This window comes from Trichomycterus rosablanca, chromosome 23 (assembly GCF_030014385.1).
Source record: "Trichomycterus rosablanca isolate fTriRos1 chromosome 23, fTriRos1.hap1, whole genome shotgun sequence".
Taxonomy (NCBI): domain Eukaryota; kingdom Metazoa; phylum Chordata; class Actinopteri; order Siluriformes; family Trichomycteridae; genus Trichomycterus; species Trichomycterus rosablanca.
The window spans coordinates 13,376,650-13,390,977 of NC_086010.1; the positions used below are offsets into that span (position 1 = coordinate 13,376,650).

A 14,328-nucleotide genomic window follows, 5' to 3' on the forward strand; every position below is an offset into this window, starting at 1 on the left:
ACTCACCTGCAGTTTTCTATAAAAATGTTTTCATTGAGAGGATTTTTTCATTTTCTTTTAATTGCTATTTTTATTTATATTTAACTGGTCTTAAATCATAATTAAACTGCACAAAACAAATTAAACAAAAAGTGACTTTTTTAATTCTAGTAGGACACAGCCAACAATTTTTGTGGCTTTACTTATTTTATTCTTAAATGTGCTACAGAATTCTAGGCATAGTTATACTAAATCTATTATTGGTTGGTAGTAAATAATTTTTAAAAATGACTAGTTTTGGGTGTGAGAATAATTGGACCCTTTTGACCCTTTGTGTATACAGGCTGGAAGGAGAATCCAGTTGAATTTGACTCTGTGTTTAATGAAAGCAGGTACACATGGAGCTGGGGAAGCCCTGACATCCTACCCATGTTTGCTAAAGGTAAGGACAAAACAATGTGCACACACAGTCAGAATGAAATTTGGCAGCCCTGTATTATGACTGTTTCTCTAAAACATTTTTTTTTTTTTAATTCATTTTAGGGGCTAGTAGAGACCATATGTACACAAACACCTATCCTGCTGAAATGGAGGATTTTGCCTCCGCTGACGCCTCCAAACTGGATACCTGGGTGTTCACTGAAGTAAAGGTATGTCTGTATACTATGGTAGTGGATTCTTAACTGATAGACCATTTCAATTCCTAGAATAGATGAGACACTTTTTAAAAAATGCAATAAAAACTAAAAAATGTAATTTGTTCAATGACTGGAACATTTATTTACCTGATAAAAAGTACAAACAAAACATTTTCAGTATTTTCACTGACAAACCTATTTGTATTTTGTAAATATGAAAAGCAGTAGAACATAATGGAGCCAACCTCATAGGCTTAGGAGTACTTTGCAAAATCATTGTCTCTTACCACAGTCAGCCCATCGCTGCATCAAGAAATGCAACTTAAAACTGTATTATCCAAAGAGCTTTTCCTGGCCCAAAGTCATTTGAGATGGACAGAAAGATAGTAAAAACCTGTTCTGTGGTTGGATGAGTTCATGTTTCAGCTTGTTTTTGGAAAAGACAGATATAATCTGTGATGTCATTTGGCCATGGCATATGTGATCTGCATAGATGTGAAGATGCCATTAATGCATAGGCTTATATTGGTATACTGGAATGCCAGGCCTTGTTTTGCATGAGTTATAACAGTGTGGCTTTTGTAGACATTGAGTGTTTGTTCTTGTCTGGCCTGCATGCAGTGTATATCTGTCCACTTTTGAAAATGTACGGTGCATCATTAAGAGGAAAATCAGACAACGGCGACCACAAACTGTTGAGCAGCTCTGTTTTGTATACAGCAGACATGGGCAAAAAATCCACTTTAATTTCCAAACAAATAAGAAGTATAAATATATGCCACAACTGTAAATTTCCGAGTTCAAGCACAAATTAACCCTATGTAGCCCAATACGTGAGTATTCGACCATTTCCAAAAGAGGATGTGACACGGCCCCACTATGCCAGTGTTAATTGGACAATCCTTTTTGCGTTACATTATTTTGCATATTAAAGCCCCACCTAGCATAGCAGTTACACCATATTTATACCCTATACTATGTGGCTCTGAAGTTTTAGTTAGTTAAGTTAGAGCTAAATATGTGTGTGCTTTATGATTGGCTTGCTCTACCCATGTTTTATTGGCATCTGGCAACAGCACTGTATAGAAATTCTAGCAGAAAATTCTCAGAAATGTGTGTGAATTTGCAGATTATGCAATTAAGCTCATAATCTGAGTGGGCGCAGCTATATAGGGCATGAGACAAGTAATCATGGGAAAATAATTTTGTACAGGGTAGGTAATGTGGACATCAAAGCTTGACGCCACACTATGGTGTCACCATTAGACAAATCTGACTGAGCTTGAGCATTTGAGTAGTGGGGCTGGGTGGGCGGGTTCTACTACCTGCTGACGTACTTCATGTCTGCACGACTTAGGGGCCTTATCTTTCCAGATATGATGCCAGTAGCATAGAACCTGAAGGAGGATTTGACACAGAAGAACTATGCCAAATTTAATGTCAATCGGACAGTCTTTGTTTGCGTATCTTGCATGATATAGTGCCACCAAGCACTGCAGTTCCTCATTAACATCAGCATTAACATTCTTTTTACATGTTACCCATGCCATTACAAGTAACCCCATCGCCTCTCAGTGATGTTACGGAAGCTGGCTATTGAACATTACAAATGCATTTTGATTTTTAATGCAGTGCCATTTGAGGGATAAATGGTCACAAGCATTCAAAACAGTATTTTGGTCTTGCCCTTTATGCATAAAGACAAAGAAACTTATAAAGATAAATTATTAAATCCGTATCACTTGTGAGTGGAGAAATGTTTCTAAACTTTTTTTTGGTAATCTTTGACACGTTTTTGCTTGTAATCAATTAAGATAATTTTGCTAGTCATGACCTTGTCACAAATTTCAGATGTTATTTTTCCACCACATCACTTCTGTTCTTAATGTGCACATGTCTTAATATGTCACTTTACAGCTGCTGTGAATAACCCAAAATTTATTCAGCTTCTATGAGTGTTTTTCTAAAATCAGTTTGGGCTTTCCCAACCCAATCAAAGAACTGGGTACAGAAAAAAGAGGTTATTGCTCAGCATGTATTAAGATGCTAAATACTGATCATGTGGGTATTTATATAGCAAGTGCATTTATTTACACTGTAACCATTGTGCAAAATATACAGACAGTATGAGTGGCTAATATTCAAGAGTGTTTTTTTTCCTTTTCATCCAGTCCTTTTTTAGCTCAGCAAAAGACAATCAAACTCTCATGTCTAAACTGCACGAAGATCAGATTGTGTTTTTTCTTCATCTTCTGGGAATTGATACCAACGGACATGCTCACCGACCCATGTCGAAGTAAGTCCTTTGTCTACGGGAGTTGAGGTTGTACTGAGCTCGGTCAATTCATTACCCCTCCTCTACTTACAAAGACTTCTAATACCTTTTCTATTCATATATCTTCTGTTTGCGCAGGTAGAACTGTGCACTCATCTGTCAACAGAATATGCTTCCACTGTCTTTTATTTAATTTAAGATGAGTTTAGGCCCAAATAACTCTGTAAAATTAAGGGACAGTGGGCGCTCAGTGGGTAGAGCTTTTGACTATGAATCGAAAAGTTGAGAACTCAAATCCCAGCTCTGCACTTCAGCCACTGTTGGGCCCTTGAGCAAGACCCTTAACCGTCTCTGCTCCAGGGGTGCCGAATTTCATTCTACTGTACACCTGTATATGACTAATAAAAACATTCTATTCTATTCAACATTTTGCATAAAATTAATGTCTGGCTTTCTCTTCCCGTAGAGAGAGTAGAGTTATATTGCTGTAAAGGTATTTTGGCCCCATCTTTTTGCAAAATTGTTTTAATTTGACCAAACTGAAGGGTTTTTGAACACAAACTGCCTGTTTAAGGTCTTGCCACAGCATCTCAATGAAATTCGGGTCACTCCAAAACCTTACTTTTAAGATTAAGGTATCTCTTTAAAAGAGGTAAATGTAATATTATATTAGTGCAACAATTATGTGAAAATAGACGAAATTGGGAAAGAGCAAATGACATACACAGTGGGGCCAAAAAAACAGACCACTAATGAAAATGCTTCTGGTTTGTATTTTTATGTTGCATGTTTGCAAGATTTACATGAATTTTAGTATTCTATTTTTATTACTCAAACTGGCCTTTGCTCCCTGCCGTTTTACAACATGCCAAACATACTGTGATATTACTGAATGCTTGGCACCTCTGGTTTCAATTTTAACATAATTAAATGATAGAGTTTTAAGTCAAGTGGCTGCAGAGGAAAACCCATGGCAGTCAGCCCTCCTTGATCTTTTTTGGACTTCATATAGTGGTTGCAAAGCATTAAGGTATGTTTTGAAGCATTCTGCAGCTGCAGTACAAAATTTCCTCAAATATTTTCCATTATGCTTGCATCCTCCATCTCATGCAATACACACACACTGGCCAATTAGCACCACAGACTAGTGTATGCCTCCTCTTAGGAAGCTGCTGGGCCCTTTTAACAGCCATTACTCTCCAATAAACACTTTCCACAAGATTTTGAATATCATGGGGATCCTATTTAGTCCAAAGAGCATTTGTGAGGTTAGTCATTGATTTAGGAAGCCTGGCTCGTGATTTATATTCCAAATAATCTTAAAGTTGTTTGTTGGGCAAAAATAGGAAAAAATAACGATGCTAACCCTTTTTTATTTTTGTCTTTTTTAGGGAGTATCTTGATAACATTGCCCTGGTTGATAATGGAGTGGCTGAGATTGTTTCTGTGTTGGACGAGTTTTATGGAAACGATGGCAGAACCGCATATGTTTTCACTGCTGATCATGGCATGACAAACTGGGGTAAGGTCTATATCAAACCTGTGTTGCTGCCATCACTGTACATACAGGGATAGTGTATTGTGCTGTTTATTCATATTCCTACAATAATAATAATAATATATATAGTAATAACATTATAATAAACTAAGTAGAAGTTGAACTGAAGTTGTTCTTTTATTTTCTGCTCTAAATCCCATTCTCCATTATGCTTGCATCCTCTACCACATGCATGACACCCATTCTGGCCAAGGAGCCACAGGCTAATGTATGCCTCCTTCGACATATATGAAGCTGCTGGGCCCTTTTTTCACCGGACTGTGGCTGATTTCTAAGGAAAGCCCTACAAGCATGGAGGAACATGTCTCTGCATGTCTCATGCTGGCACCTCAACCAGGGTAATAGGCATGCTGTTGCAATGGCAAGAAGGTTACCTCTATTTTGGCCTTCCCTTCCTTAGACATTGACAGCTATGTCTGTTGAGTACCTGACCAGACAGTGGCTGTCATATTAGTGTATAGAAAGCTTTGCCTCCCAAACAAGGTTTCACTTTTTTTTTAAATATTCATTTTTTAAGATTAAAAATTTATGAGATTTTTAAGATTAAATTAAAATATACAAAGCATCAAAAAAAAGCAAGTTGCTATAAAATAGATGTTGCTTTAAAAACAATCAATTAGAATCATACACCATATGTCCAAAAGTAAATGACCATGAGCTGGTCGGATGTCTTCTATTCCAAAACCATGTGTCTTAAAATGTGCCCCCACTTTGAGACTTTAACAGCTATTACTCTCCAATGAGCGCTTTTCACAAGTTTTTAAATCTCATCGGTGGAGTTTGGCTAACTACTGGATCCAATAGACTACTTGTTCATTTTGATAACTAAATATCTGCTATTATCAGTGTGTTGAACTGACTGCATTGAAAAAATCACATGTATGTGTGTTTCTTTCTTTTTTGTTTTTAGGGTCTCATGGAGCCAGTCATCCCTCAGAGACCCTCACTCCTCTTGTGGTGTGGGGGGCTGGAGTACAGACAGCACAGAAAGCCTCTATTTTTCAACATTATAATGACAACTACCTTAAAGGTGTGTTAACTAAACAAAATAATGTTTGCTATGCACATAATGTTTATTAAAGATCAAAGTATCACCCAATACAGATATTGATTTAATATATCTTTCCCAGAAGTGAAATCAAATAATGCAGATAGGTCTTGATAGTCAAGGGTAGCAATAAGTCAGGCACCCGGAAACATTAAGCTCAAGGTAGAAATACATTCAGGGCAGGATGCCAATTTATTGTTCAGCAACATACACTCACCTTGTGCATGTTTTTGTGAAGTGGTTGTAAACCCACACAGGTATGAGAAGAACATGGCAAACTCTTCACAAACCTCAACTATAGGAGAGAAATAACACTCTTGTGCTGTACAGCATCAACTGTTACAGCTGTGCCACTTTGTTTCAAAGCCTTAATGGTGGTGTACTATCAATTTACTGAGAAGCCAAATATTTAGTCATCTGATATTTCACTTAATTTTCCCTTTAACGATTTTTAAGTCATTATTAAAGTAATTTTATTATGTGTTTGTACAGTGAATTTACTTTATTATAGACAGAGGACTGACAGTAACTTTCTTGCTTTTAAATATCTTAGAATGGGGACTGGAGACCTACAGAAGAGTTGACGTAAACCAGGTAGGCTTTTTATATTACATAATTTATCTTTATCTTTTTTATAATCGATTTTCTATTATTATCTCTTTTGACCATTGACTATTATGCAGCCAGTGTAATTGGGGTCAATGGGTGCACTTCACTCCACATTCTTGTGGAGTGGGCTCACAGGTGGTAGAATTATAAACATCTGTCATTTTATAAAACAATTTGCATGTAATTTAAATTAACCTAAAGAGAAGTAAATATTTTGAGAGGTTTTTACCGTTGCCCCTTGCACCACCCATGCACCTGCCAAGGTGAGTTGAGACTGACACGCATTCCTCCAACATGCGGGCAGTTGCTTATAATTAGAACTTAAATCTTAGAGGTGGTAGGTTAACGCATTAGACCACTGTACCACCTGAGAGCCAAAAGACAACCTAAGTAAACAGAAAATACACTTATGAAATTATCTTTTACTTTTTTAAATGAAAGTTAAGCATCAGTAGTTGACCTTGTGTGGATAAGTAAAGGCAGTTATAGCCTAGTGGTTAAGGTACTGGACTAGTAAGCAGAAGGTCGCTGGTTCAAACCCCACCACTGCCAGGTTGCCACTGTTGGGCCCTTGAGCAAGGCCCTTAACCCTCAATTGCTTGGACTGTATACTGTAAGTCGCTTTGGATAAAAGCGTCTGCTAAATGCCAAAAATGTAAATGTAAGTAATTTCCCCAAGAAGGCATCAGTGACTCATCCAAGATTTAAGAAAAGAACTTGCTTGTATCAGAAGCATTTGGTAACAGTTGTTGGTGCTAAAGGTGACACAATCAGTTATTAAGTTTGGGAGAGCAAAAACATTTAATGTGTGATATGGGTGCCATAACCCATATTTTTTAATAATTAATAGTTTATCTAAAATTTGTGTTTTTCGTCTTCTTATGTTCTCCCTGTCTTTCTATGATGAAACCATTTAGTGAAAAAAAGTAAAAGGGGGGCAATTTTTTTTCATTACAATATGATGATTATAAACGTTAATCTTTATTTTTTTGTTTCCCTGTTAATTATGTTTTGAATAAACACAGGCTGACATTGCACCGCTCATGTCATCTCTTATTGGGGTTCCCATTCCACTCAACTCTGTGGTAAGATTAAAGTCAATACAAAATGAAAACAATCTTTTTTGTTTTTGTGTCTTTCTCCTTTTTTATCTGGTGGGTTGATTTGCAGGGTCTTCTGCCTTTAGACTACCTCAATAACAGTCAGCACTTCAAAGCTGAGTGTATGTATGCAAATGCTATTCAAATTCTGGAGCAATTTAAGGTTAGTTCCTTATTTTTCACTAAAGAATAATTTTGTCAGACTAATTATTGTAATGAATTGTAATGTAATGACAACTGTAATCATGTTTATTCTGTTAAAGATAAAGATGACCCAGAAAAAGAAAACCACCTTATCTTTTTTCTTCACACCATACAAGTATAGTACTTTGTGATATGAAAATAATAGAAATAATAAAAAAATAATAGAAAAACAAATCAAATAATGCTTGTATATGATGGGGTTCTTACTGCTTCTTTTACAATGTTTAGACCTTTGACAGATTCTGATTTAATGGAGTTTGTGATTCATGCAAGGTTGCTTATCCAAAAAGGGCATTTTGATGAAGCTGTGAGTACCAAACAGCAAAGTTACTTACCCAGTCTGACCCAGTTGTTACAAATGTTGAAACCTTTAAATCTAAACAATTTTTCCTTAGATTAATCAATGTGAGGATTTAATAGGTCAAGCAATGGAAGGCTTGTCCTACTACCACACCTACGATCGCTTTTTCCTAGGCTGCAGTGTTGCCTTGGGCTTTATTGGTTGGACGTCCTATGTAATTCTGGTCATCCTGAGGACCCATGCTAGTTTGCACAAGTCTTCTACAGGTATAAATATGGTAAGGAAATATATAGGACACCGCTCTATGTAAATGTTACTAGTACGTACAAGTATACACTGTCAGATCAAAATTTGGGCATCTAAACATCACATCTATATTCACTTATATTGTTTAAAACTATGTATACATGGTAGCTCACTTTCATTTAGCCATAAGATAATTAGTTAGACCATTTGCTATTTCCTTTGCTATAAATACAACCCCAAATCAGAAAAAGTTGGGACAGCATAGAAAGTACAAATAATAAAAAACACATACATTTCGTTTCTTACGTACACATACACTTACGTTACATAATCGTTTCTTACATTTACTTTTATTTCATTGCAGACAGTATGTACCTGAGATATTTCATGTTTTGTCTGGTCAGTTTAATTTCATTTATTAATAAACATCCATTCCTGCATTTCAGGCCTGCAACACATTCCCAAAAAAGTTGGGACAGTAAAGCATTTACCACTTTGTAATGTTGCTATTCCTTTTCACCACACTTAAAGAAGTTTTAGCACCAAGGATACCAAGCGATTTAGTGTTTCAGGTTTTATTTTATCTTATTCTTTTTACAGACACGTCTTGTGCAACTGATGTGCAACAGTACAGGGTCGTCGTTGTCGCATTTTTCATTTCAGAATTCTCCACACATTTTCTATTGCGGGCAGGTCAGGACTGCAGGCAGGTCAGTCCAGTGCCTGTATCCTCTTCTTTTGCAGCCATGCCTTTGTAATGTGTGCTGCATGTGGTTTTGCATTGTCTTCTTGAAAAATGCATTGAAGTCCCTGGAAAAGATGACATATTGAAGGTAGCATATGTTGCTCTAGGATCTCAATGTACTTCTGCATTAATGCTGCCATCACAGAAATGTAAATTACATTTGCCAAGGGCACTGACACAGCCTCATACCATGACAGACCCTGGCTTTTGGACTTGTTGCTGATAACAGTCTAGATGGTTCTTTTCGTCTCTGGTTCGGAGCACACAGCGTCCATTTTTTCCAAAAAGACATCTGACCCCAATACACGTTTCCACTGTGTGATGGTCCATTTTAGATGCCTCAGAGCCCAGAGAAGTTGGCACTGCTTCTGGACATGGTTAACATAAGGCTTCTTTTTTGCACAGGAAAGTTTTAAGTGGCATTTGTGCATGTAACTCCATATTGTAGTGCTTGACAAAGGTTTGCCAAAGTAATTCCTTGCCCATGTAGTTATATCAGCTATTGTTGCGTAGTGGTTCTTGATGCAGTGCCATCTGAGAGATGGAAGATCACGGGCGTTCAGCTTAAGCTTGCGCCCTTGGCCTTTACGCACTGAATTTCCTCCCGATTCCTTGAATTGTTTAATGATATTTTGCACTATAGAGGGAGAAATATGCAAATCCCATCCAATCTTTCTTTGAGGTATGCAGTTTTTAAACATTTCAATAATTTTCTCATGCAAACTGGAGAAATGTTTGCTCTGGCCATGTTTGCTCATCAAAGACTCAGCCTTTCCTGGATGCTGCTTTTGTACCAAACCATGATTACAATCACCTGTTGACATCACCTGTTTGGAATCACATCATTATTTATCTTTTCACCTCATTACTAAGCCTAAATTGCCCCTGTGCCAATTTTTTTGGAATGTGTTGAAGGCCTGAAATGTAGAAATCAAAAGTCAAAGTAAATTGACTGCATTTTTATTTTATTTGCATTTTCCATACTGTCCCAACTTTTTCTGATTTGGGGTTGTACATTGATGGTCTGATGAGAATTGTGATGCTGGTTGAAGCTGGCAAAACCTGTGCTATTTGAAATGTCCACACTGCACAATGGTAGTAAGCAAAAATATGCAAACACATCAAACCTTGAGGCAGATGGGCTTAAATGGCAAAAAAATTACATCGGCTTTCACTCTGTCAGTCAAGAATAGTACTTTGAGACTACAGTGGGTACAAATTAAAAATAATTTAGCCTGCTCTGATGAATCTGCAATGATAAATGTTAGGATCATAATGTGGCATAAATATGTTCACAGTGGTGATGCATTGAGGTAAGAAATGTTTTCTTGGCACACACTGAGCCATATCAAACTGGTTTTATTCATATGATATCATATAAATAGATAGATTTTTTCAACACTGTTGAAACGATGCCACAAAGCAACATGGCTATTCTGAAAGCAGTATTAGTATAATGTTCTTACTCAAGTGGCCAGTGAGTTAATATTGTTAACATTGCTGGCATATTGTCAGATACAAGCCCTGTTTTCAGAAAAGCTGGGACATTTTGTAAAATGCAGTAAAACAGGAACTTGTGGTGTGTTAATTCTGTTGAACCTTTATTAACTGACAAATGTACAAAAAACTTTTATAGGTTTAAAATCCTAACAAACAAACCAATGATGCAAAGGTGTATATTGGATTTGGTATTTTTTTGAAAACGTTGGTAATCATACTTTTGTACCGAGATAACTAAAGGTTTTTTTTTTTTTTTTTATAATTTGATTGCATTTTACAAAATGCCCTGATTTTGCCTCAAGTATTTGCACAAGTTTGTGGAAAGTGTGCAGTTTTAATCATATATTTGAGAGTAGTAATAATGCAGAAGTTGTTCAAATTAGGGTTTAAAACAGCTTAAAAAACGGTGCAGCGCACTCTTGCGCATGAGCGAGCAAGCGGGCGTGCGGGCGTGCATGTGCACGCATACACACAGACACACTAGCACACCACATTTATCACGTGCACTCAGGTCTACTTCATTTGTTCATGTTGTCACTGGAGCCATGTGTTTTCCTTCGCTAACACATGGCTCAACGTTTTCACCGTGTTGCCTTAATGTTTCCCTGAAGAACCTACTGCAATGTTTAGAAATAAATAACTGATAACTGATGTCAGTCAGCAATGGAGAAAAACGAAACTGTAGTGAAGATCTAATTAAAAATGACCGTGCATGGGTCGGTTGTGTGGAAATGGTTGGGTTTCCAGATGATACGCAACATAGTAAAGTTTCGTGCAAATTATGAAGAAAAAACATTGCAACTAAAGGTAGCAGCATGACTAATGCATTTCATCATCTTAAACATTATCTTTTGCAGTTTGCTTTCCCTGTCTTTCCATTTTATATTGCACACTGTTTTTGATATCTTTATTTATGTACAAATTGTTTTGTATGTTGGAAGCAACCGACCTTACTTAAGTTACAAGTTGTATGTTGGGTGTGCAATTGTCTTATTATTATTATCATTTTAAATATAACTTAGATAACAGTTTGAAAAGTACAGCTATACATCATGCCCTTTTTGGTGTTAAAAATAAATACTGATTGTTTAACATTATACATTGCTTTTACAAGTTTTTTTTATTGTATAGTATATATCGCCACCCCTCTAAAGCATATCTAGATATGGGTTTTTTAGTCATATTGCCCAGCCATAGTTCAACTACAATTGTGTGAGGCTTTTTTTTTCTTTTTTTTTTACAGGATCTATTTTAAAACAAGTACTTAGTCACCTGTCTGCTCTGTTTCCTGTGTTATTTAAGGTGGCAGGAAGACATCTGAGAAGAGTTTTTGTGTGTTTGGGCCTGGTAGTCTCTCTCTTTCTGCTTCTTCAGGCCAGTTCCTTTACCTACTACATCTACTGCCTTCTGCCTGTTGCTGTGTGGTATGCAGTCTTTAAAGAGTGAGTCAGTATTTTGCCTTGTCAGCCCCTTCCTCAGTGTACACACAGTGTTTCTGTAATAAAAAGTCATAAACTATTCTGTTAAATTACTCATTTAATTTCAATTTACCTCCTTAGTGTTCAACATCTGCCTCTGTAATTTTATACTGCAGTTATGATGATGTAATGTTTGATCAGGCCAGTAGCATAGCTTAGACTCAAACCCTGGTGGGCTGGCTTGATTGAGTACTGTGCCACCCAAGTGCAAGTATTGACAGTCTTCAATTGTTTCATTTAACAATGCTTCATTTTAGCCTGAATTTACCCTTTTTGAACCCTTTTGAAGTGAGTTTTGGGTAGTTGTCCTGTCATGCCAGAACACTCAAATAAACCAAGCTTTATTTCATCTGACTACAAAAGTCTTTCTGAAGGCTAATTTTAAAGACTGGTCTTCTTTCTTTTCTTCTGAATTTATGACAATTTTTATTCACAAAGGTTCCTAAAAAGAAAAACTGTTGAGAAAATCATACAAATCAAAATGCCATAACATACGTTCCTTACAAGTGTATGCTAACTTTTAGCTTCACCTGTTTATTTAAACATGTAAGTTTTGTTCAATTTGTTCAACATTTGTGAAGGTTGCATTTAAGAACTGTTGGAAGGCTATTTTTCTTTAAAATTTGTGCTACATGGAGAACTAAGACAGCTCTTTGGGTGGGTAAATACATGAAAGCTATTATTTTTGTTGATTTGTTAATACTCTTGATTTCAGGTTTGGCATCCTTGTTGGACTTATAAAGTCTGTTCCTTTCCTGACACTTACCAAATGCCTTGGCTATATGGTTTTAGTTACATTTGGGGTAGAACTGCTGGTAAGTGGGACAGAACTGATATTATATGCCTGAAAAGATATATAGACATTTCTTAATATATGTTATTACTAATCTGTTCATTACTCTTTTTGTAGGTTGCAAGTTTTTTCTATCGAGCTACATTGACTCTGGGACTGATAGCTTTAGCACTGTGGCCTGTTGTCTCAGGTTTTCATACAAAAGCCAGGGTAAGACATTGGAGATTTCTGTTCAAACATGTGGGTTTCTGTACTGGTGTTCTTGATTGTGTTGCTGGGCTCTGGACCGTGCCACACGTTACAGCAGTTAATTTGTTTTCTTGTATTTTTTTTTAAATAATTTAGACAACTTGTCACTTAGTATAAACTAGGGATGTAATGATGCACCACAAGACAGTTAATAACCGATTAAAAAATTCCACAATTCAAATCGATTTGACATGTAAAATGAATCGATATTCACTTTAAACAGCAGAGGGCACTGGCGCTATACACCTCGCCTGGTTGATATCACTGGCGCTATACACCTGGTTGCCAGATTCGGGGTTTTTCAGCCAAAGTGGGCTTAATTCAAAATTGTTTTGCATAGTTTGTAGCTACCTCAGAAATAAAAGGGCATTCATTATTTAGATAAATAAAAGATATTTACAAATACAGTATTTTATTTTCTTTTTTTAAGAAAAATAATAAAAGGAAACTTAATACATAATTTGTCTTCAATTTCAGTTTAAAAAATCGGGAAAAATCCTATCGTGAACCCAGTATCGTGAATCGCATTTACATTTTCGGCATTTAGCAGACGCTATCATCTAAAGCGACTTACAGTACTGTGACAGTATATTGTCTAAGCAATTGTGTGTTAAGGGCCTTGCTCAAGGGCCTAACAGTGGCAACCTGGAAGTGGCGGGGCTTGAACCAGCAACCTTTTTTTGATTACTAGTCCAGTACCTTAACCACTAGGCTACAACTGCCACACATCACATCGTGGGTAGTGTATCGTTACAACCCTAGTATAAAGTGATAGTTTGGGTTTTCTTGCTGACAGTGCTGTGAAAAGTGTTTGCTGCCACCTTTTGCTGCGTTTCCTTTTTGTTTGCATATTTGTAAAGCTAAATGGTTTTACAGTTAGTCATAAGTTCACATACACCTAGGTTGAAGTCATCCCCTCCACAGACTGCATGTCAACCAACTATAGTGTTAGCAAGTTGACACAATCAATTTTTCCAACAAATGTTTACAAACAGATAATTTTACTTATAATCCACTGTATTACAATTCCATTGAATCACACCTTTTCATACACCAAGTTAATTGTGCCTTTAAATAGCTTGGAATTCCAGAAAATGATAATATGGCATTTGAAGCTTATGGTAGGCTAATCTGCATTATTTTAGTTAATTGAAGGTCCTGGCATTATTTTAAGGCCTACCTTCATGCCGTTCCTTGCCTTTTTGCTTGACATCATGGGAAAGTCAAAAGAAATAAGCCAGGACATGGGACCCTGCAGCCATCATACCTTTTATAGAAGGATGTTTGTTCTCCTAGAGATAAATGTACTTTGGAACATACTTTTTGGAGAAATGTCCTCTCGTCTGATAAAAAATTCAACTGTCTGGCCATAAATGTAATTTAATGACAAAAAAAATTATGCCACTTTTTAAAACTTAATTCATTGTTGTGCCACCTTTAGCAGCAACAACTGCAACCAAACTCATCTGATGACTAAAGATTAGTCATTTACATTGCTGTACTTTTTTTTTGTAGAATTTATCCACATTAGAAGGCTTTCAAGCATTAAATGCATTTTAATGATAATTTGAAATCATTTAAAAGGTTTCCAAACATGCTAAATAC

The 14,328-nt window shown here is 36.4% G+C and overlaps 1 protein-coding gene across 4 annotated transcripts in view; it reads left to right on the plus strand.

Moving 5' to 3' along the window:
- Positions 1-14,328, plus strand: part of pign (phosphatidylinositol glycan anchor biosynthesis, class N) — a 35,021-nt gene that overhangs the window by 3,501 nt on the left and 17,192 nt on the right. For 2 of the 4 annotated variants that reach the window (XM_062985795.1, XM_062985796.1), the window contains exons 4-17: positions 323-421; positions 523-629; positions 2,789-2,913; positions 4,284-4,414; positions 5,361-5,480; positions 6,052-6,092; positions 7,133-7,192; positions 7,278-7,370; positions 7,471-7,526; positions 7,640-7,718; positions 7,807-7,989; positions 11,506-11,645; positions 12,397-12,496; positions 12,592-12,684. In XM_062985795.1, the coding sequence (XP_062841865.1) occupies positions 323-421; positions 523-629; positions 2,789-2,913; positions 4,284-4,414; positions 5,361-5,480; positions 6,052-6,092; positions 7,133-7,192; positions 7,278-7,370; positions 7,471-7,526; positions 7,640-7,718; positions 7,807-7,989; positions 11,506-11,645; positions 12,397-12,496; positions 12,592-12,684 (1,427 nt within the window). The remainder of the gene's footprint in view (positions 1-322; positions 422-522; positions 630-2,788; positions 2,914-4,283; positions 4,415-5,360; positions 5,481-6,051; positions 6,093-7,132; positions 7,193-7,277; positions 7,371-7,470; positions 7,527-7,639; positions 7,719-7,806; positions 7,990-11,505; positions 11,646-12,396; positions 12,497-12,591; positions 12,685-14,328) is intronic. The other 2 variants (XM_062985797.1, XM_062985798.1) reach the window with 2 other exon arrangements.